Source organism: Gorilla gorilla, chromosome 21, assembly GCF_029281585.2.
Source record: "Gorilla gorilla gorilla isolate KB3781 chromosome 21, NHGRI_mGorGor1-v2.1_pri, whole genome shotgun sequence".
Classification (NCBI taxonomy): Eukaryota; Metazoa; Chordata; class Mammalia; order Primates; family Hominidae; genus Gorilla; species Gorilla gorilla.
In genome coordinates, this window is record NC_073245.2 from 46,852,466 (window position 1) to 46,873,317 (window position 20,852).

Genomic DNA, 20,852 nt, shown 5'->3' on the forward strand with positions numbered 1-20,852 from the left:
GGAGGCTGAGGCAGGAGAATGGCGTGAACCCGGGAGGCGGAGCTTGCAGTGAGCCGAGATCGTGCCACTGCACTCCAGCCTGGGCGACAGAGCAAGACTCCGTCTCAAAAAAAATAAAAATAAAAAATAATACTATGTGTTATTTAGTAACATATACAATAAAAGTCAAGGCCATGTGTGTGGATGATAACCACTAGATTCAGAACAGTGGTACTGGGTAGGAGGGGAAATAGGCAGATGAAAGTATGAGAGAGAGAGAGAGCTGTTGGAGTAAATTTTTTTCAGCCCGAAAATAGGTTCAAAAGTATGTACTATGCTTTATCTATTTTTGCATGTCTTAGGTCTTTCAAAATTAAAAAAAAATTAACCAAAAAATATTTTTAGAAGACCATCTTTCAGTTTAAACTTGCACAGGTTTAGGTAGAGGCTTAATCTGAAAACCTGAAACAAACTTCAAAAATCTCCCTTTGATCATCTCTGTTCTTCTCACAGTTGGCAGAGTCCAAGTTAAGCGGTGGGAATTATCAGTAAGATTTATGGTGCCATTCACAGCTGGGGTTGTTTAATTAAAAGGACAAAATATAAACCGAGGTGCTTTTATCACAGAGAAGGGGGCTGGCTCAGCAATCAAGTGCTTAGTGAGGACAGCTGCAGCAGTGGAGCAGGAAGGAGGCCTCACTAGCTAAGAGGTCTAGAGTTCTGCAGCAAAAACAAGGCCACCTGGAGTGGGTGAGATCCACAAAGAAGGCTGTGAGAAAGGAATAGAGTTCATCCAGGGGCAGCCAGACAGACAGGTGGGAATGCAGACCTCATTCCCCAGGCTGGAAGCCAGCCAGCAGGGCTGCACTGAGAGAAAGAGGCAACTACCCGGGATGTGTACATCCTGGGCAAAGGTGACACTGTGCCAGCAATGGAAGTACTTCCTTATAACCACAATCTTCTCAAATACTTTAAAACAGAAAGATCTTCTGAAAGGAGTCTCCAGGTGGGAAGGCACACCGATCAGCAATCCCCACATTCTCAGCTTTCCAGTCTCCCTCAATTTCAGCAGCACAGGCACTATTATGGCTCTCCTCATAGGCCCAATATCAGCTCTCCTAAGTGTAGACAAAATCCCTTTTAAAAATCCCTATTGCATCCAGCTAGAGACAGGAAAGTGGCTAAAATCAATGGAAATTTTTAAAATTATACACACATGTGCGTGCGCGCGCGTATGTGTGCACACACACACACACACACACCTTAAGAAAATATAAGTATAAAATGAAGTTAGGGTATATATTAAAATCTGATGATCAATATTTCTAGATACATTCATTAGTCTTGACAATGATAAGATTTAAAACAATGACAGGAGAGATTAAAAGTGATGTGAAGGGTAGTGACCTGGATATCTTACCTTTGTGATCACTAATCAGCTTGTAGACAGATGGTATGCTTTTCCATATGTAAGTTATATGAAAAAATCAAAATGTTTTAATTTTTAAAAATCTCCAGGATAGAGTCTTCCTTTCCTTCCACCCACTCCTCTATACAGCCCTTTCCTTGTCCCTTGAAAGATAGGTTTTGCAAGGACATAATTCCCCTACTTCAAATAAAGGGCTTTTTTTTTTTGGAGACAGAGTCTTGCTCTGTCACCAGGATGGAGTGCAGTGTTGCGATCTCAGCTCAATGCAACTTCTGCCTCCCAGGTTCAAGTGATTCTCTTGCCTCAGCCTCCCGAGTAGCTGGGATTACAGGTGCCCACCACCACGCCCGGCTAATTTTTGTATTTTTAGTAGAGACGGGCTTTCACCACGTTGAAACTCCTGACCAGGCTGGAGTTTCACCAGGCTGGTCTTGAACTCCTGACCTCGTGATCTGCCTGCTTCAGCCTCCCAAAGTGTTGGGATTACAGGCGTGAGCCACAGCGCCCGGCTATAAAGGGCTTTTTCTAATCATTGAAGCTGCATCTACGTTCATTTCCATCCCCAAAAACTATGGTGGGGTCAGGGAGAGGAAACACTCCACCCCTGTCCCTACTCCTCTCCAACTGTTAGCCTCAGCACATTCCAAATTCAGGAGCCTAGCCTCCAAATTTACAACCCTCTAATCATATTAAGGGGACACAGGTTTTTATCATCCATTATCAAACCACCTGCAGCTCTCTTGACATAAATTCTGAGTTCCAAACAAGAAGTACCATCTCAGCAAAGGACAGACTAGATTAACATTGTTTTTGTCAAGTGAGATAGATGTAAAATGTCATGATAACCAACTGGTCACCATCAGCATTCAGTCCGCAGGCTAACAGCTGGAGAGGGGGTGGGGGTGCAGTCCCCTCTCTGCCCTATAGTTCTCCCAGATGCATCTGTGTGTAGACATAGTTTCATTACCAAGGATAAAAAGACTCAAATCCCACCAAGACTTAAATACTTCCCAGACTATGCGATATGAACCCTTCTGACAAAGGGAAGAAGATTTAGAGGAAGACATGCTGCTATCCTACCTAAATCAACAGTAGTATGTTAGTATCATCAAAATCTGCCATTTAAAATGAGTTAATTTTTGACAGAGCATACATAAAACTTCTATTCTGATGAAGAAACCTAATGTTCTAATAGTCTGAACTCTAAAAGTGGAAAAACAAAAACATTCCAAATTTTACTTCAGTCTTGGTAATAACAGAATGTCTTGGTGCACTAAAAACCAGGGTATTGACAACACCGTTTGGCTTTCTCTCTCCCTCTTTAAATCATGCAAAGAAAAAAACCCAAAAATCTCTACATATTTCCAAATAAACTCAGAAATAACAAACAAATTATTGGTGCTCTAAATTAAAGGCATCTCTCCTATTGACATTGAAGCCTGACTTTGTTAGGCAATTAACTGAAACCTAGTTTCATTGCTTCCTCATAAACTAACCCTACCATTAAAAACTGTTTTGTTTTGAGACAGTGTTTCACTCTGTCACTCAGGCGGGAGTGCAGTGGCATGACCACAGCTCACTGCAGCCTTGACCTCCCATGCTCAAGCCATCCTCCTGTCTCAGTCTCCAGAGTAGCTGGGCCTATAGGCACATACCACCACTCCTGGCTAATTTTTTAAAGAATTTTTTGTAGAGACAGGGTCCCACTATGTTGCCCAGGCTGGTCTTAAGCAAAAAATTGTTTTAACTAGGGAGTGTGAGAGGTTTTTTGATGAGAATTGAGCAGGAAAAAAAAAATACATATGGCATTAGCATCTAATCAACTTTCATTAAAACACAGTTCAGTTTTACATTTTGGTTATAAAGATCTGGGTAATTGTGGTCTTAGATGAAAGCTACCAATCCTGCCTCAGCTATTCATATCTATATCACACATATATATATCTCATATATATATATATATATGCACACACACATATATCTCATATATATATATATATATACATATATGCACACACACAAGTTTATTTTTTCCCTAGTCTTTTTTTTTTTTTTTTTGGAGATTCACTTTCAAAAAGTTTCACTCTGTTGCCCAGGCTGGAGTACAGTGGCGCGATCTTGGCTCACTCCAATCTCCACCACCCGGGTTCAATTGATTCTTATGCCTCAGCCTCCCAAGTAGCTGGGATTACAGGTGCACACCATCACACTTGGCTAATTTTTGTATTATTGGTAGAGACTGTCTACCTACCCAACCTATTTCGGAGAAGAGAATAGTCACTGCTAATTTATCTCTGAATTCCTCAGCTTATGAAACCCATGCCCAATTATTTCATCTACGGCCCTCAAGAGAATCCTGTAAAAGCATTTCATCTCAGCCCCTAAAGTTTTCAAGATATGCTCATTAGTTTAAGATATATACTCCCTGGTCTTGGTGATACTAAGTCCCTAAAATATAGTTCTTAATTTTAGAGGAAGAGTCAAAGACCACACACCAATAACAGCTATGAACTCTTGGAAACAATGATATATGCACACACACATATAATTCTTCATACCATTTCCACGGTTTTATAGGCCCATTAAGGCTATAAATGAACCCCAAGTTAAGAACCCTCAGTCTAGATATTTTTTAAAATCTCTCTGGGGTCTAAAATTCTAGAATTCACCAGCTTCATCTGTCACTGATGACCAGTGACACAGAAAAGCACACTGCTATTTCTAGTTTTATTAGTAACAAAAGCTAAAATGAACCAAAAACAGACAATGCCAATGAGATGCAGCCTTATTTCACCCCAGCCTAAATCTTCTCTCTCAGTGGCTCCCAGCCAATCAAGGAGTGTTGTAGCCATATAACTACATGGGTAGTACACATGGTTAATCTGTTAACTTTCTCAGACCCCAGGAAAAGAAGAATGGTCCCACTATGCAATTCTCCTTTGCTATTCTCCTTTGCTATTACATATGGATTAAGACTGAAGTTTATATCAGGCATTTAATACATGCCAAATTTTCCAATTAAGATTACTTTCTGCAGGGAGACAGAAATGACATTGAGAATCCAATTTTACCTCAGATAGGCATAACAGTGACTTAAAAGCTGTATTTATCTTCCTATGCAAAAAAAAAAAAAAAAAAAAAAAGACGTGAAAGACTAGAAGATTTTTAAGGGTCCTCATTAACGACAGGTAATATAACTGTTGTTCAGCACTACTCCAGAAGTCTGAACTTGCACAGGTATGTGGATAATAGTTATTAATAAGCTACATAGATGAAGCTGGCCCTTCTTTATCTGTTAGTAAAGCTGTCTTGTGGATTTGGGGTTGATCATTCCAGAGCTGGCTGAACAGGCCAGAAGTTTCACCATCACTTCCTAGCACTTTAAAGCAGCTGGATCCTTAAGTATAAGATCTTTGTAATAACAAAGACCAGAAGGTTACCAAATTCCACCAGCTTTGCTCCACCCACAAACTACTTACCACAACTTTATTGAAGTCCTGGATTGCAAAATACAGGGCAATAGCAGTGAGTGCATCAGTTATCTGTCAAAAGAAAGAGAAATAATAGGAAATGGAACACAGTAAGTGTAAGAGTACTAGAGTGCTACCAGGGCTTGGAGTTTTGAGATAGTGATGGACTACCAAGTACTGGACTCTTACAATCAGGTAGAACTTCAACCCTCACTTTGACTACCCAAAGATAAGGCCCATTCAGGCAGGGTGAACTGGAAATCCCTGAAGATCAGGACCCATCTAGGTTCACTTCAGTTTAGTGGCCCATATCTGCTCTAGAATTGCAAGATACTTACGTTTTTTGTAAAATGGAAATAATACCCACTGCTTTGCATGCCTGATGTATGTCAAGTGCCTAGCACACAGTAGGTCCTCAATAAATAGAGTTTGTTATAATTACTAAGGAAGACCTCAGTGGGCTTCCTGGGTGTTTCTTGACTCAAATTTTCAATCCCAGACAAGTGTTTCAAATTGCCATGCTCTCAAAACATAGACCTGTCATCCCAATTCTGAAGCTTCTCGCCCCTGAAAGCCTCAAGCCTGTGTCCTCTTCTTCCATAATGACTCACAGAATCTCTTGGCAAAATGCTTAGGACAAATTCAGAATGCCCTCCACGCCGGCTTCACAATTAAAGCCAATCATAGAATCTCAGAGCTAGAAAATTCAAGACTATATATAGTCCAGAAACCAAATTCTAAAAAGAGTAAGTATTTGGAACTGGTTACACATCAGAAACTATTCCTCACACTTCCATAATACTGCCACAGTTCCATGAATTCAAAGTAAAGACATAAGTTTTTGCTTTTATTTTCTGAGAAACTCCTGAGTTCCTATGTTTTTTGTTTTTTCTTAAACACAAGATGACAAGCCGGGCACTGTGTCATGTGTCCATAGTTCCAGCAGCTGAGGAGGCTGAAATGGGAGGACCACTTAAGTCCAGGAGTCCAAGACCAGCCTGGGCAACACAGTGAGACCCCATCTCAAAAAAAAAAAAAAAGAGAGAGAGAGACAATAAACCATAAAATTTAAAAATATATACATATCAATTTTATATGGAAGGTTACTTACCATAAACACCAATTCAGCATAGTCAATTAGGAAATGAAAGAGGTATATTATTAATGGAGTCTGCAGAAAAAAAACAGACATGTAAAAAAAATTAAGTTAAACCTTACTATTATCAGTTTCCAGAGTAGAGAGTGGGGAGAAAACTATTATGTCAGCAAACTATTATGCTAGTATTCTCCTTCCTGGAATACTGTTCTACGCCAGCTGGCCGGTGTGCTTATAGGGGAGAATAATTTAGTACTGCCAGACCATTTTGTGCTGCTGGGACTATCTGTTGAATTGAGTAAAGGAAATAAAATCTGATGTGTTAAATAACCATTAAAGAATAGTCAACACACTGGCCAGGTGCGGTGGCTCACGCCTGTAATCCCAGCACTTTGGGAGGCTGAGGCGGGCAGATCACCAGGTCAGGAGATGGAGACCATCCTGGCTAACACGGTGAAACCCCCGTCTCTACTAAAAATACAAAAAAATTAGCCGGGCGTGGTGGCGGGCGCCTGTAGTCCCAACTACTAGGGAGGCTGAGGCAGAAGAATGGCGTGAACCCGGGAGGCAGAGCTTGTAGTGAGCTGAGATCGCGCCACTGCACTCCAGCGTGGGCAACAGAGCGAGACTCCGTCTCAAAAAAAATAAATAAATAAATAAAAAATATATAGTCAAGAAACTAAAGGTAAGAGGTGAATTGTAGTTCTAAGACATATATAATAGCCGAGGGGAATTCCACAACAGACCAAGATTGCTGATTCCATTTCACTCACAAAATGAGCTTCTTCTGTGCTCTGATAAGTTTGTATAATATTTTTTTCTTTATTTATTTTCTTGAGACTAGTTCAGAAAAGATTAATGTTATTTCTTCCTCAAAGATTTGGGAAAATTCACTCACTGTGAAGCCATCTCTGCCTGGATTTTCTTTGAGAGAAGATTTTAAATCACAGATTCGATTTATTTCATAGATAAAACATTCAGATTTGCTGTTTTTACTTTGTCAATTTAGGTAAGTTGTGTTTTTCTAGGAATTTGTCCATTTCATCTAAATTTTCAAGCTTACTGACAAAATTGTTCATAGTATTTCATTTTTTATTGTTTAAGGCAATAAAGTTTCCTATGAGTATGGCTTTAGTTGTATCACACGAGTTTTGATACGTTGGATTTTTTTGAGATGGAGTCTCGCTCTGTCACCCAGGCTGGAGTGCAGTGGTACGATCTTGGCTCAGAGCAACCTCCTCCTCCTGGGTTCAAGTGATTCTCCTGCCTCAGCCTCCCAAGTAGCTGGGATTACAGGCGCCTGCCACCACGCCCAGCTAATTTTTGTATTTTTAGTAGAGACTGGGTTTCACCATGTTGGCCAGGTTGGTCTGGAACTCCTAACCTCAAGTGATCCACCTGGCTCAGACTCCCGGACTGCTGGCATTACAGGCAGGAGCCACTGTGCCCAGCCATTTTCTTCAATATCATTTAGTTGAAAATATATTCTAACTTCCAGTAACATTTCTTCTTTGAGACTACTTTAAAATGTACCATGTTCAATTTCCAAATACTTAGGAGTTTTCTTTTCTTTTTTTTTTTTTCTGAGACAGACTCTCGCACTGTTGCCAGGGCTGGTGTGCAGTGGCTGGATCTCGCTTGCTGCAAGATCCTCCACCTCCAGGGTTCAGATGATTCTCCTGCCTCAGCCTCCCCAGTAGCTAGGATTACAGGTGCCTGCCACCACACCCGGCTAATTTTTTTTGTTATTTATATATTTATTTTGAGGTGGAGTTTCACTCTTGTTGCTCATGCTGGAGTGCAATGGCACGATCTCAGCTCATCGCAACCTCCGCCTCCCGGGTTCAAGTGATTCTCCTGCCTCAGCCACCACACTTGGCTAATTTTGTATTTTTAGTAGAGATGGGGTTTCTCCATGTTGGTCAGGCTAGTCTCGAACTCCCGACCTCAGGTGATCCACCCACCTCGGCCTCCCAAAGTGCTGAGATTACAAGTGTGAGCCACCGTGCCCGGCCGTTTTTTGTTTGTTTGAGACAGAGTCTTGCTCTGTTGCTAGAGTGCAGTGGCACAATCTCGGCTCACTGTAACCTCCACCTCCCGGGTTCAAGCGATTCTCCTGCCTCAGCCTCCCAAGTAGCTGGGATTACAGCTGCGCGCCACCGCACCTGGCTAATTTTTGTATTTTTAGTACAGACGGGGTTTCACCATCTTGGCCAGGCTGGTCTCAAACTCCTGACTTTGTGATCCACCCGCCTCGGCCTCCCAAAGTGCTGGGATTACAAGCGTGAGCCACCATGCCCGGCCTAATTTTTTTTTGTATTTTTAGTATTTTTTGTATTTTTAGTTTCACTATGTTGGCCAGGCTGGTCTCGATCTCCTGACCTCATGATCTGCCTGCCTCGGCCTCCCATTCTTTTTATATTTTTATAATTTCTTTCTGGCTTAACTCTACTGTGGTAATAGAAAATACACTATATGACTGCAATCATTTAAAATGTGTTGTGACTTGCTTAACGGTCCATTATATGGTCAACTTTGGTAAGTGCTGCAGGTACATTCGAATATGCATATTAACACCTATGGTTGCATCATTCTATATATGACATGTAGGCTCAGTTTGCTAATGATTTGTTCAAATCTTCTACATCCTTATTGATTTTTTTGGTCTGTTTGTTCTTTCACTGACTGAAAGAGGTATGTTAAAAATCTCCCAGTCAGGCACAGTGGCTCATGCCTGTAATCTCAGCACTTTGTGGGGCTGAGGTGGGAGGATCACTTAAGCCTAGGCATTTGAGAACAGCCTGGACAACATAGTGGAACCCTGCCTCTACAAAATATTTAAAAAATTAGCCGAGTGAGGTAGCATGCACCTGTAATCCAAGCTACTTGGGAGGCTGAGTTGGGAGAATTGCTTGAGCCCAGGGAGGTTGAGGCTGCAGTGAGCCTTGTTTGTACCACTGCACTCCAGCCTGGGCAACGAAGTGAGACCCTGTCTCAAAAAAAAAAAAAAAAAATCCCCCACTGTGACTGCCATTTTTGCTTTATATATTTTGGAGCTATGTAATTAGATGCAGTTCTATGTAGAATTACTATATCTTCTGGGTGCAGTGATCTTTTTATCATTATAAAATAATCCTCTTCATCTCTAGTAAGGTTTCTTGTCTTAAAATATTCTTGATCTGATAGTATAGTTACATCAGCCTCTTTGGGCTGTCGGCATAATACAGTTTTTTCTGTCATTTTACTTTCCACCTTTCTGTGTCCTTATATGCAAAATTTTTTGTTTTTGTTTTTGGGGTTTTTTCCTGAAACAAAGTCTCACTCTGTCGGCCAGGCAGGAGTGCAGTGGCACGATCATGACTCACTGAAGCCTTGACCTCCCAGACTCAGGTGACCCCCCTACCTTACCCTCCTGAGTAGGTGAGGCTACAGATGTGCGCCACCACACCCAGATAATTTTTGTATTTTTTGTAGAGACAGAGTTTTGCCATGTTGCCCAAGCTGGTCTTGAACTCCTGGGCTCAAGCAATCCGCCTGCCTCAGCCTCTCAAAGTGTTAGGATTACAGGCATGAGCCACTGCACCTGACCTAAGATGTGACTGATTGATTGACTGATTGACTGACTGATTTAGAGATGGAGTCTCACTCTGTCCCCAGGCTGGAGTGCAGTGGCACGATCTCAGCTCACTGCAACCTCCGCCTCCCGGGTTCAAGTAATTCTCCTGCCTCAGCCTCCCGAGTAGCTGGGACTACAGGCATGTGCCACCACACCCAGCTAATTTTTTATATTTTTAGTAGAGATGGGGTTTCACTGTCTTAGCCAGGATGGTCTCGAACTCCTGACCTCGTGATCCGCCTGCCTTGGCCTCCCGAAGTGCTGGGATTACAGGTGTGAGCCACCGCGCCCGGTCTGAGCATTTTTATTTTGAACTTATGTTCAAAATTACATATGTTTTTCTTTGACTTTCTCCTACTTGGGTTTATAGAGCTTCCTGAATAAAAATCTTAGTAAATGTTGAAAAAAATTTCATCCATAATCTCCTCAAATACTGATTCTGCCTCGTTCTGTCTCTTCTCCCATTCTAGAACTCCACTGATGTATAATTTGGGCTGTTTTACTAAGTTTCAGATCTCTTACTTTTTTTTTTTTTTTCTGTGTTTTCTATCCTTTTCTCTCCAAGTTTGAATCTAGGTATTTTCAACAGACTTTATCTTCCATATTACTAATCTCCTCTTTAGCTTTGTGTAATCTGCTGCTAAATTCATCTATACTTTTTTTTTTTTTGAGACGGAGTCTCGCTCTGTCACCCAGGTTGAAGTGCAGTGGCGTGATCTCGGCTCACTGCAACTTCCCCTTCCCAGGTTCAAGTGCCCAGGTTCAAGCGATTCTCCCACCTCAGCCTCCCGAGTAGCTGGGATTACAGGCGTATGCCACCACGCCTGCCTAATTTTTATATTTTTAGTAGAAACAGGGTTTCACCATGTTGGCTAGGCTGGTCTTGAACTCCTGACCTTAAGTGATCTGCCCACCTTGGCCTCCCGAAGTGCTGGTATTACAGGCATGAGCCACTGCGCCCGGCCCATCTATTACATTCTTTTTTTTTTTTTTTTTTTTTGAGACGGAGTCTCGCTCTGTCACCCAGGCTGGAGTGCAGTGGCACGATCTCGGCTCACTGCAAGCTCCGCCTCCCAAGCTCACGCCATTCTCCTGCCTCAGCCTCCCAAGTAGCAGGGACTACAGGCGCCCACCACCATGCCTGGCTACTTTTTTGTATTTTTGGTAGAGACAGGGTTTCACCGTTTTGGCCAGGATGGTCTCAATCTCTTGACCTCGTGATCCGCCCGCCTTGGCCTCCCAAAGTGCTGGGATTACAGGCGTGAGCCACCGCACCTGGCCTTACATTCTTAATTTATTATGTTTTCTATTTCTAGAATTTCCATTTGATTCATTTTTTACATACCCTGGTGAAATTATTCTGTTATTTATTTCTTGAACATATTAATCATTGATCATAGCTATTTTTTGGGGGGGGGAGGGGGGAAAGGGTCTCACTTTGTCACCCAGGCTGGAGTGCAACGGCACAATCTCAGCTCACTGCAACCTCCAACTCCTGGGCTCAAGCGATCCTTCCACCTCAGCCTCCCAAGTAGCTGGAACTACAGGCACACACCACCACACCCAGCTACTTTTTGTATTTTTGGTAGATACAGGGTTTCACCATGTTGGCCAGGCTGGTCGAATTCCTGGCCTCAAGTGATCTGCCCATCTTGGCCTTCCAAAGTGCTGGGATTACAAGCGTGAGCCACTGCATCCGGCTGATCACAGCTATTTTAAAGTCCAAGTAGTTTGATAACTTCAATATCTAAATCACCTGTAAATCTGTTTTTATTGTCTATTTTTTTCTGTCTCTTATTATGCTTGGTAGTTTTTTTCCTTTTCTTTTTTTTTTTTTTTTTTTTTTTTTTTTTTTTGAGAAGGAGTCTCATTCTGTCATCCAGTCGGGAATGCAGTGGTGTGATCTTGGCTCACTGCAACCTCTGTCTCCCAGGATCAAGTGATTCTCCTGCCTCAGCCTCCCGAGTAGCTGGGACTACAAGCATGCACCACCATGCCTGGCTAATTTTTGTATTTTTAGTAGAGACAGCGTTTCACTATGTTGCTTAGGTTGGTTTTGAACTCCTGACCTCAGGTGATCCACCAGCCTCGGCCTCCCAAAGTGCTGGGATTACAGGTGTGAGCCACCATGCCCAGCCAATGGTTGGTAATTTTTTATTGAATGACAGACATTGTGTATGACAAACTACAGCAGCTTGGATGAAGGTATTTTCTTCTGGAAAAGATTTCTTTAAGCTGGTAATTACAATATAGTTGTTTCACTTTAGGGATTGAGCTAATTTGAAGCTGGATTTAGTCTTTGTAAAACTAGTCTATATTGGTCTACCCTTACTCCTAGAGTGTAGTCCTTCAGAAGTTCCAGCCTAAAGGCAAGTCCTTTACCAGAGCCTTGTCATTTTGGTTGGTCCTGCACTCCAATTTGTATTTCCCCAGCACCCTGAGACTGCCAATAGCTCTGCTTAGCTTCTTGGGTCTCTAGCCAGCCAATTTCTGTTCTGCTTCTCCACCTGTGTCACTTACAAATTAGTAAATGCTTCAAGGACAAAGCAGCTCAGACTGTTCGTATTACTTTTTGTACTTTCCCCTCTGGGATCTTAATCCCTGGAGTCCTGCTTATCTTGGTACTTTCCAATGCCTTCCAGCAGATGTGGTTTTTTTTTTCCTTTTTTCATATTCATCCTGCTTTTCTAGTTGTTCGTGGCAGGTAGGTTGTTCTGCTACTGCAAGCCCGTTCACCAATCCACCAGAACCAGAAGGGAAGTGCATGACCTGGTTTTAGCGAGCCCATGCTGATGACTGAGGAGCACCTCTTCCCATCACTAAACCATATGCACGAATGTGTCCTATAACATTGAGAGGTTATTGACAGACTTTTTAGTGAGAACAAGTTAGCATGGTAGCAAGAACAAAGACTTTGGAGTCAAGATTCGCATTTAAATCCAGGTTCCAGACAGCTCCGGTGGCTCACACCTGCAATCACAACATTTCAGGAGGCCAAGGTGGGAGGATCACTTGAGGCCAGGAGGTTGAGACCATCCTGGGCAACAAAGTGAGACCCCCCATCTCTACAAAAAAAAAAAAAAAAAAAAAAAATTAGCTGGGCATGGTAGCATGCATCTGTAGTCCCAGCTATTTGGTTTGTTTTTATTTTCGTTTTTTGAGTCATGATTTTACTCTGTTGCCCAGGCTGGGGTGCAGAGGTATAATCATGGCTCACTGCAGCTTAGACCTTCCAGGATCAAGCGATCCTCCTACCTCGGCCTCCTGAGTAACTACAACTACAGGCACATGCCACCACAACCAGCTAATTTTTTTTCCCCCTGGGGGGAGAAACAGAGTCTCACTATGTTGCCCAGGCTGGTCTTAAACTCCTAGGCTCAAGCAATACTCCCACCTTGGCCTCCCAAAGTGCTAGGATTACAGACATGAGCCACCGTGCCTGGCCTCAATTTGACAAATTTTGACCTATGTATACATCCATAAAACCATTACAGTCAAGAAAGTGAACATATCCATCATTCCCAAGTTTATCAATTTTAATGCTCATCCCAAGGAACCATCTTTGTTTCAGTGATTTTCACTATTAGTTTTGTTTTCTACCCTTTGTTTCTACTCAGATCTTTATTATTTCTTTTAATCTGCTTACTTTGAGTATAATTTTATCTTTTCCTAGTTTCTTAAGGTAGAAGCTGTGGTCATTGACTTGAGGTCTTCTTTTCTAATATAAGCATTTGGTGCTATAAGTCTCTCCCTAAGAACTACTTAGTGACATCCCACATATTTTGATGGGTTGTGTTTCATTTTCATTCATTTCAAAATACTTTCTAATTTCCTTTCTGATTTCTTCTTTGATCCATGGGTTAATTAAGAATATGTTACTCAGTTTCTAAATATTTGGGGATTCTCTAGATATCTTTCTGGTATTTTTTATTTAATTCAATTGTGGTCAGAGAATATATTTTGTATAACTTGAATCCTTTTAAATATACTGAGCCTTGTTTTATAGACCAGAATGTGGTCTATCTTGCAAATGTTCCGTGTACATTTGAAAAAAATTATGTGTTTTGCTGTTGTTGGATGGAGTGTTCTATAAATGACAACTAGGTCAAGTTGGGTTTTTTTTTTTTTTGAGATGAAGTCTAGGTTTGTTGCCCAGGTTGGAATGCAGTGGCACTATCTCCGCTCACTACAACGTCTGCCTCCCAGGTTCAAGCTATTCTCCTGCCTCAGCCTCCCAAGTAGCTGGGATTACAGGTACACAACACCACACCCAGCTAATTTTTCTATTTTTAGCAGAGACGGGGTTTCACCATGTTGGTCAGGCTGGTCTCAAACTCCTGGCCTCAATCTACCCGCCTTGGCCTCCCAAAGTGCTGGGATTACAGGCGTGTGCCACCATGTCTGGCCCAAGTTGGTTGTTATTCAAGTCTTTTATATCTTTGCTGATTTTATGTCTGCTTGTTCTACCAATCATTGAGAAAGGGATATTGAAATCTCTGTAATTGTGGATCTATTTCTCCTTGTAGTTCTATCAGTCTTCATATATTTTGAAGCTCTTAATTTGATACATAAGCATTTAGTATCGCTCTCTCTTTTATCATTATGAAATGTATTTTATCCCTGGTGATACCCTTGGCTCTGAAATTTGTTTCTTTTTTTTACTAACTTATTGTCTGTTTCTCTCAGAAGTATAAGCACCATGAAGCTAGGCACTGTGTCTTGTTTTGTATCCCTAACACCTAGCAGAGTAGCTCGCACTTAGTGAATATTTAACAAATCTTTACTAAAGGAAGGACAGAAGGGAGGGAAGGATTGTAATGCATATGCTGATAGAGGTAGGCACTAGGAATAAGTGATAAGGGGACAGCACCTGTTTTGAAGACAATATATCATAATGAGTAAAATAAACACAGAGGCAATTTCAAGAGTGTGACACAAGCCAGGAAAAGGATAAGCATAAGATTCTTTGGAAGACTAAGGTGATGAGAGACACCTTTCTTTTTTTTTTTTGAGACGGAGTCTCGCTCTGTCACCCAGGCTGGAGTGCAGTGGCACCATCTCGGCTCACTGCAAGCTCCGCCTCCCGTGTTCACGCCATTCTCCTGCCTCAGCCTCCTGAGTAGCTGGGACTACAGCCGCCCGCCACCACGCCTTGTTAATTTTTTGTATTTTTAGTAGAGACGAGGTTTTGCCATATTGGCCAGGCTGGTCTCGAACTCCCGACCTTGTGATCCGCCTGCCTAGGCTCCCCAAAGTGCTGGGATTACAGGCGTGAGCCACCGCGCCCGGCCCTGTGTGCTTATTAAGAGTCTCTTGGCCGGGCACGGTGGCTCATGCCTGTAATCCTAGCACTTTGGGAGGCCGAGGCAGGTGGATCACCTGAGGTCAGGAGTTCGAGAGCAGCCTGGCCAAGGTGGCAAAACCCCGTCTCTACTAAAAATTCAAAAATTAGCCAGGCGTGGTGGCACACGCCTATAACTCCAGCTACTTGGGATGCTGAGGCAGGACAATCACTTGAATCCAGGGTGGGGGAAGGGGGAGGGGGTTGCAGAGGTTACAATGAGCCTAGTTGGCGCCACTTCACTCCACCTGGGCAAAAGAGCAAAACTCTGTCTCAAAAAAAAAAAAAAAGTCTCTGAAGTTGTTCCTAACCTGTTTCTGCCAGTAGTTCTTGTTATTGCAGTTTGATTAGATATTAACACAGAGATAATAAAATTGAAATGCAAAAGACAGTTGTTATTTCTATGAGGACCAAGTTGAATGCTTTTGAAAGATTAGACAGAAGAGCCAAAAAACAAACAAAAAAAACTGTTCTCAAAGTACATATGAGAGAGACAACTATAAAAATTAAGGCCAGCCAGGAACGGTGACTCACACCTGTAATCCCAGCACTTTGGGAGGCCGAGGCAGGCGGATCACAAGGTCAGGAGTTCAAGACCAGCCTGGCCAATATGGTGAAACCCCATCTCCACTAAAAATACAAAAATTAGCCAGGCATGGTGGCACGTGCCTGTGGTCCCAGCTTCTCAGGAGGCTGAGGCAGAGGAGTCGCTTGAACCCGGGAGGCAGAGGTTGCAGTGAGCTGAGATTGCACCATTGCACTCCATCCTGGGCGACAGAGCGAGACTCCGTCTCAAAAAAAAAAAAAAAAAATTAAGGCCAAGCACAGTGGCTCATGCCTGTAATCCCAACACTTTCGGAGGCCAAGGCAGGAGGATTACTTGAGTGCAGGAGTTCAAGACCAGCCTGGGCAACATAGCAAGACCCCATCTCTACAAAGAAATTTTTAAAAATTAGCCAGCTGTGGTGGTACATGTCTGTAGTCCTAGCTACTCAGGAGGCTGAGGTGGGAGGATTGCTTGAGCCCAGGAGGTTGAGGCTATAGTAAGCCATGATCATGCCACCACATTCCAGCCTCGGTGACAGAGCAAGACCCTGTCTTTAAAAAAAAAAATTAGAAGGTACATTGTCAAATTAGAAAACTTCTTTAAAATGATATGGCCAAGAAGAACGGAAAGGGCAGTGGGACGCGGTGGCTCACGCCTGTAATCCCAGCACTTTGGGAGGCCAAGGCAGGCGGATCACGAAGTCAGGAGTTTGAGAGCATCCTGGCTAATATGGTGAAACCCCGTCTCTACTAAAAACACACAAAAAAATTAGCCAGGCGTAGTCACGGGCACCTGTGGTCCCAGCTACTCCGGAGGCTGAGGCAGGAGAATGGCGTGAACCCGGGAGGCAGAGCTTGCAGTGAGCCAAGATCGTGCCACTGCATTCCAGCCTGGGTGACAGAGCGAGACTCTGTCTCAAAAAAATAAAAAAGAATGGAAAGGGCAGTGGAAAGAAATGTGATGGATGTGGTGAGGAGGGTCTTCAGGGCTTTGTATGCCCCTCTAAGGTATCTGGATTTTATCCTGAGGTCAATGGTGAACATTCAAAGGTGCCGAGCAAGACGGTGACAGAAACAGATTCACATTTTAGAAAGATGGCTCTGACTACAGAATAGAGTGAATGAGCAAGACTGAATGCAAAAAGACCTGTCAGGAAGCTGTTGCTGTAAACAAGAGATAATCTGGACCTAATTAAGAGTGTTTTCACTATTCCTTTTTTTTTTTTTTTTTTTTTTTGAGATGGAGTCTCGCCCTGTGGCCCAGGCTGGAGTGCAATGGTGCAGTCTCGGCTCACTGCAAACTCTGCCTCCCGGGTTCAAACAATTCTCCTGCCTCAGCCTCCCAAGTAGCTGGGATTACAGGCACCTGCCACCATGCCCAGCTATTTTTCGTATGTTTAGTAGAGCTGGGGGTTTACCACGTTGGCCAGGCTGGTCTTGAACTCCTGACCTCGTGATCCGCTTGCGTTGGCCTCCCAAAGTGCTGGGATTACAGGTGTAAGCCACCACGCCTGGCCTGTTTATAATATTTTTTTTTTTTTTTTTTTTTTTGAGACGGAGTCTCGCTCTGTCACCCAGGCTGGAGTGCAGTGGCGCGATCTCGGCTCACTGCAAGCTCCACCTTCCGGGTTCGCGCCATTCTCCTGCCTCAGCCTCCCGAGTAGCTGGGACTACAGGCTCCCACTACCGCGCCCAGCTAATCTTTTGTATTTTCAGTAGAGACGGGGTTTCACCGTGTTAGCCAGGATGGTTTCGATTTCCTGACCTCGTGATCCGCCCACTTCGGCCTCCCAAAGTGCTGGGATTACAGGCATGAGCCACTGCACCTGGCCTGTTTTTACTATTCTTAAGAGCTAATTTTAAATAAAAACTAGCTGGGCATGGTGGTGCACACTTGTGGTCCCTACTACTCAGGAGGCTCAAGTAGGAGGATCGCTTGAGCCCAGGAGGTCAAGGCTGCAGTGAACCGTGATTGTGTCACTGCACTCTAGCCTGGGTGACAGAATAAGACCCTGCCAAAAAAAAAAAAAAAGCTAATTTTATGGGTTAAGTAAGCTTTTGTGGGCTTTCTAAGGAAACAACATTACTGCCATAGTTTTCATGGGAAATCATACTCCAAACAACAAATTACATGCTAATTAGCATACAACCTGTTTGCGGACTAAGGACTGTTTGCAACTTATTTGCCATTACAAACGGTAACTTCTACAGAAGCCTCATCTGCTTCCCCAGTTACAATCTTAATCTGGATCATTTCCATTGCAATTGCAAAACCTCTTTCTTATGCAGAGGACATCTAAAAACGGGCTGTTTCTAAATATGATTGTCAAGAATACATCTTTTTAAATGTTTGTACAAAACAGAGGTTAGGCTTTGGTATCTGTGACTGTAAACTACTCTTGGTACCCAGAAAAGAAAATAAGAACACTTACTTCATGAAATACTGCTCCAGAATACGGAGATACTCCCAAGTCCAACAGTGAAAGGCCTTCAACCACTGAAAAATTAGATATATAAGTTCACTCAGACTAAGCAGGCAGCTATAGACCAAATTGTTAGATACCCCCCAGAACCAAAAAGGGCCTTAGCGTTTATCTAACCCCCTTTACCTCATCCCCAGCAAGTGGCTTTAAGTCTTGAACATTTCTGATGACGGGAAACTCTCTTTCATGGACAGCATCCTTTTTCATTGTGGGCAGCACTCATTATAAGACAGTTTTATGTTAAACTATCCACTTCCTTCTAGTTCCTTGTAACTCTTACCAACTCTCAAAAATGTCTCATTTATGCCTAATCTTCCCCATTCCAAAGCACAATAAGATAACAAATTAGAAGCTGGTGAGAAATGTTGCCATAGTGTGAGGAAATGGGCAGTCACTCTCATATGCTGCTCATTTGAGTGACATTTGTATTAACTTTTCGATAGGGCAATATGTGCTTTCTAAGTGTGTGCCTTCTGACCCAGATATGATACTTCTTAGGGCAGTTTATCCTATGGAAATAACTTGACAAGTACCCAAAGAGGTATGTTCCTTACACCGTTCAGAGTACTGAACAATTAGAAATAATCTGAATGTCCATTAATGAAAATTGATTTCAATGAATTATGACATAATATATATCTCTATATAATGGAATGCTTTATACTTAAAATTATACTGTGTTATAAATAATAAATAAATAAGTGGAAGAGAAAGGAGAGCTTTTCCCTACAGAGAATTCTAAGGATCAAATGTAGAAGGAACAAAGAAATAGAAAATCACCACTTGGCATACTCCATCCATAGTAATAATCACAAAAGGCAAGAATCATCAATGGATGCTAAAATTAGTGGGCAAAAATATGAGAAACAGAATATTTGCAAGGGGAAAAATAATAATTTTACATGGGCGGTGGCTCATGCCTGTAATCCCAGCACTTTGGGAGGCCAAGGCAGGTGGATCACCTGAGGTCAGGAGTTCAAGACCAGCCTGGCCAACATGGCAAAACCCTGTCTCCATTAAAAATACAAAAATTCGCCAGGCATGGTGGCGCACACCTGTAATCCCAGCTACTTGGGAGGGTGAGGCAGGAGAATCGCTTGAACCTGGGAGGCGGAGGTTGCAATGAGCCAAGATTGTGCCACTGCACTCCAGCCTGGGCAACACAGTGAAACTCCTTCTCAAAAAGCAAACAAACAAAAAAGCATAACCTCAGTCTAACTGTGAGAAGACATCAGGCAGACCCAAATGGAGACATAAAATAACTGGCAAGTACTCTTAAAAATATTAAGCCTATGTACAACTACTAGGTATCCATAAAAATTAAATTTAAAAAATTTTAAATGTTAAGTCTGAGGAAGTATCCCAGATTAGAAGAGACTAAGGCGACAAAACAACTAAGTGCAAAGTGGAATCACAGGTTGGATATTGGACTATAAATGGACATTAGTGGGGCAAAGTGATAAAATTCTAATAAGGCCTGTAATTAGTTAATAGCATTGTATCAATGTTAATTTTCTGGTTTAGGTCATTGCACTATGGTGATGTAGAATGTTAACATTAGAAAAAGCTGAATGAAAGGTAAACAGGAACTCTTGTAACTTTTTTGAAAATCTAAAATTATTTTAAAATTAAGAGTTAAAATTAAAAAGTATACTAGAGATCTATATTTAATGAAGAAAAGCAGCCCATAAAATATTCTTAAATGAAAAGTAGGTCAAAAGACAGCATATAAAATATAATAGGTTTTTTTGGTGATTTTTAAAAAAATGACTATTTTAGCAATTTCTCTTGGCTTTTACTTATTTTCCTTTGCAAATTTTCTGGGGGTTGAGGGGGTACATGTCCAGGTTTGTTACATGGGTAAATTGCATGTCATAGAGGTTTGGAGTGCAGATAATCTCATCGCCCAGGTAATAAGCACAGTACCTGACAGGTAGCTTTTCCATCTTCACCCTCCTCCCACCCTCCACCCTCAAGTAGGCCCAGGTATCTACTGCTACTTTCTTTGTGTCCATGTGTACTCAGTGTTCAGCTTCCACTTATAAGTGAGAATATGCTGTATTTGGTTTTCTGTTCTTGCATTAATTTGCTTAGGATAATGTCTCCAGCTCCATCCATGTTGGTGCAAAGGACATGAGCTCATTCTTTTTTTTTTTTTTTATGCTGCATAGTGTTCCATGGTGTATATGTACCACATTTTCTTTATCCAGTCCACCACTGATGGGCATTCAGGTTAATTCCATGTCTTTGCTATTGGGAATACTGCTGTGATGAACATACACATGGATGCACCTTTAGGGCAGAACAATTTCTATTCCTTTAGGTGTATACCTAGTAATGGGATTGCTGGGTCGAATGGCCGTTCTGTTTTAGGATCTTTGAGAAATCTTCATACTGCTTTCCACGGTGGCTGAATTAATTTATATTCCCACCAGCCGTGTATAAGTGTTTCCTTTTCTCCACAACCTTGCCAGCATCTATTATTTTTTGACTTTTTAATAATGGTCATTCTGACTGGTATGAGATAGTATCTCATTGTGGTTTTGAGATAGTATCTCATTGTGGTTTTGATTTGCATTTCTCTAATGACTAATTATGTTGAGCATTTTTTCATATGCTTGTTGGCCCACATGCATGTCTTCTTTTGAGACGTGTCTGTTCATGTCCTGTGCCCCCCGCCAACTGTTTTTCCAAGACAGGGTCTCGCTCTATTGCCCAGGTTGAAGTACAGTGGCATGATCAGGGCTCACTGCAGCCTTGACCTCTCAGGCTCAATCGATCCTCCCACCTCAGCCTCTCGAGCAGTTGGGACTTCAGGTGTGCATCACCATGCCTGGCTAATTTTTGTATTTTTTGTAGAGATGGGGTTTCACCATGTTACTCAGGCTGGTC

The 20,852-nt window shown here is 42.3% G+C and overlaps 1 protein-coding gene across 2 annotated transcripts in view; it reads right to left on the reverse strand.

Annotated features, from left to right (window-relative positions):
* Positions 1–20,852, reverse strand: part of PIGU (phosphatidylinositol glycan anchor biosynthesis class U) — a 112,555-nt gene that overhangs the window by 78,577 nt on the left and 13,126 nt on the right. For both annotated transcript variants that reach the window (XR_010132227.1, XM_004062039.5), the window contains exons 2-4: positions 17,910–17,974; positions 5,990–6,049; positions 4,888–4,950 (exon numbers count right to left, since the gene is read on the reverse strand). Coding sequence is in view for 1 of the 2 variants with exons in the window: in XM_004062039.5 (XP_004062087.1) it covers positions 4,888–4,950; positions 5,990–6,049; positions 17,910–17,974 (188 nt within the window). In the remaining variant the exon portion in view is untranslated. The remainder of the gene's footprint in view (positions 1–4,887; positions 4,951–5,989; positions 6,050–17,909; positions 17,975–20,852) is intronic.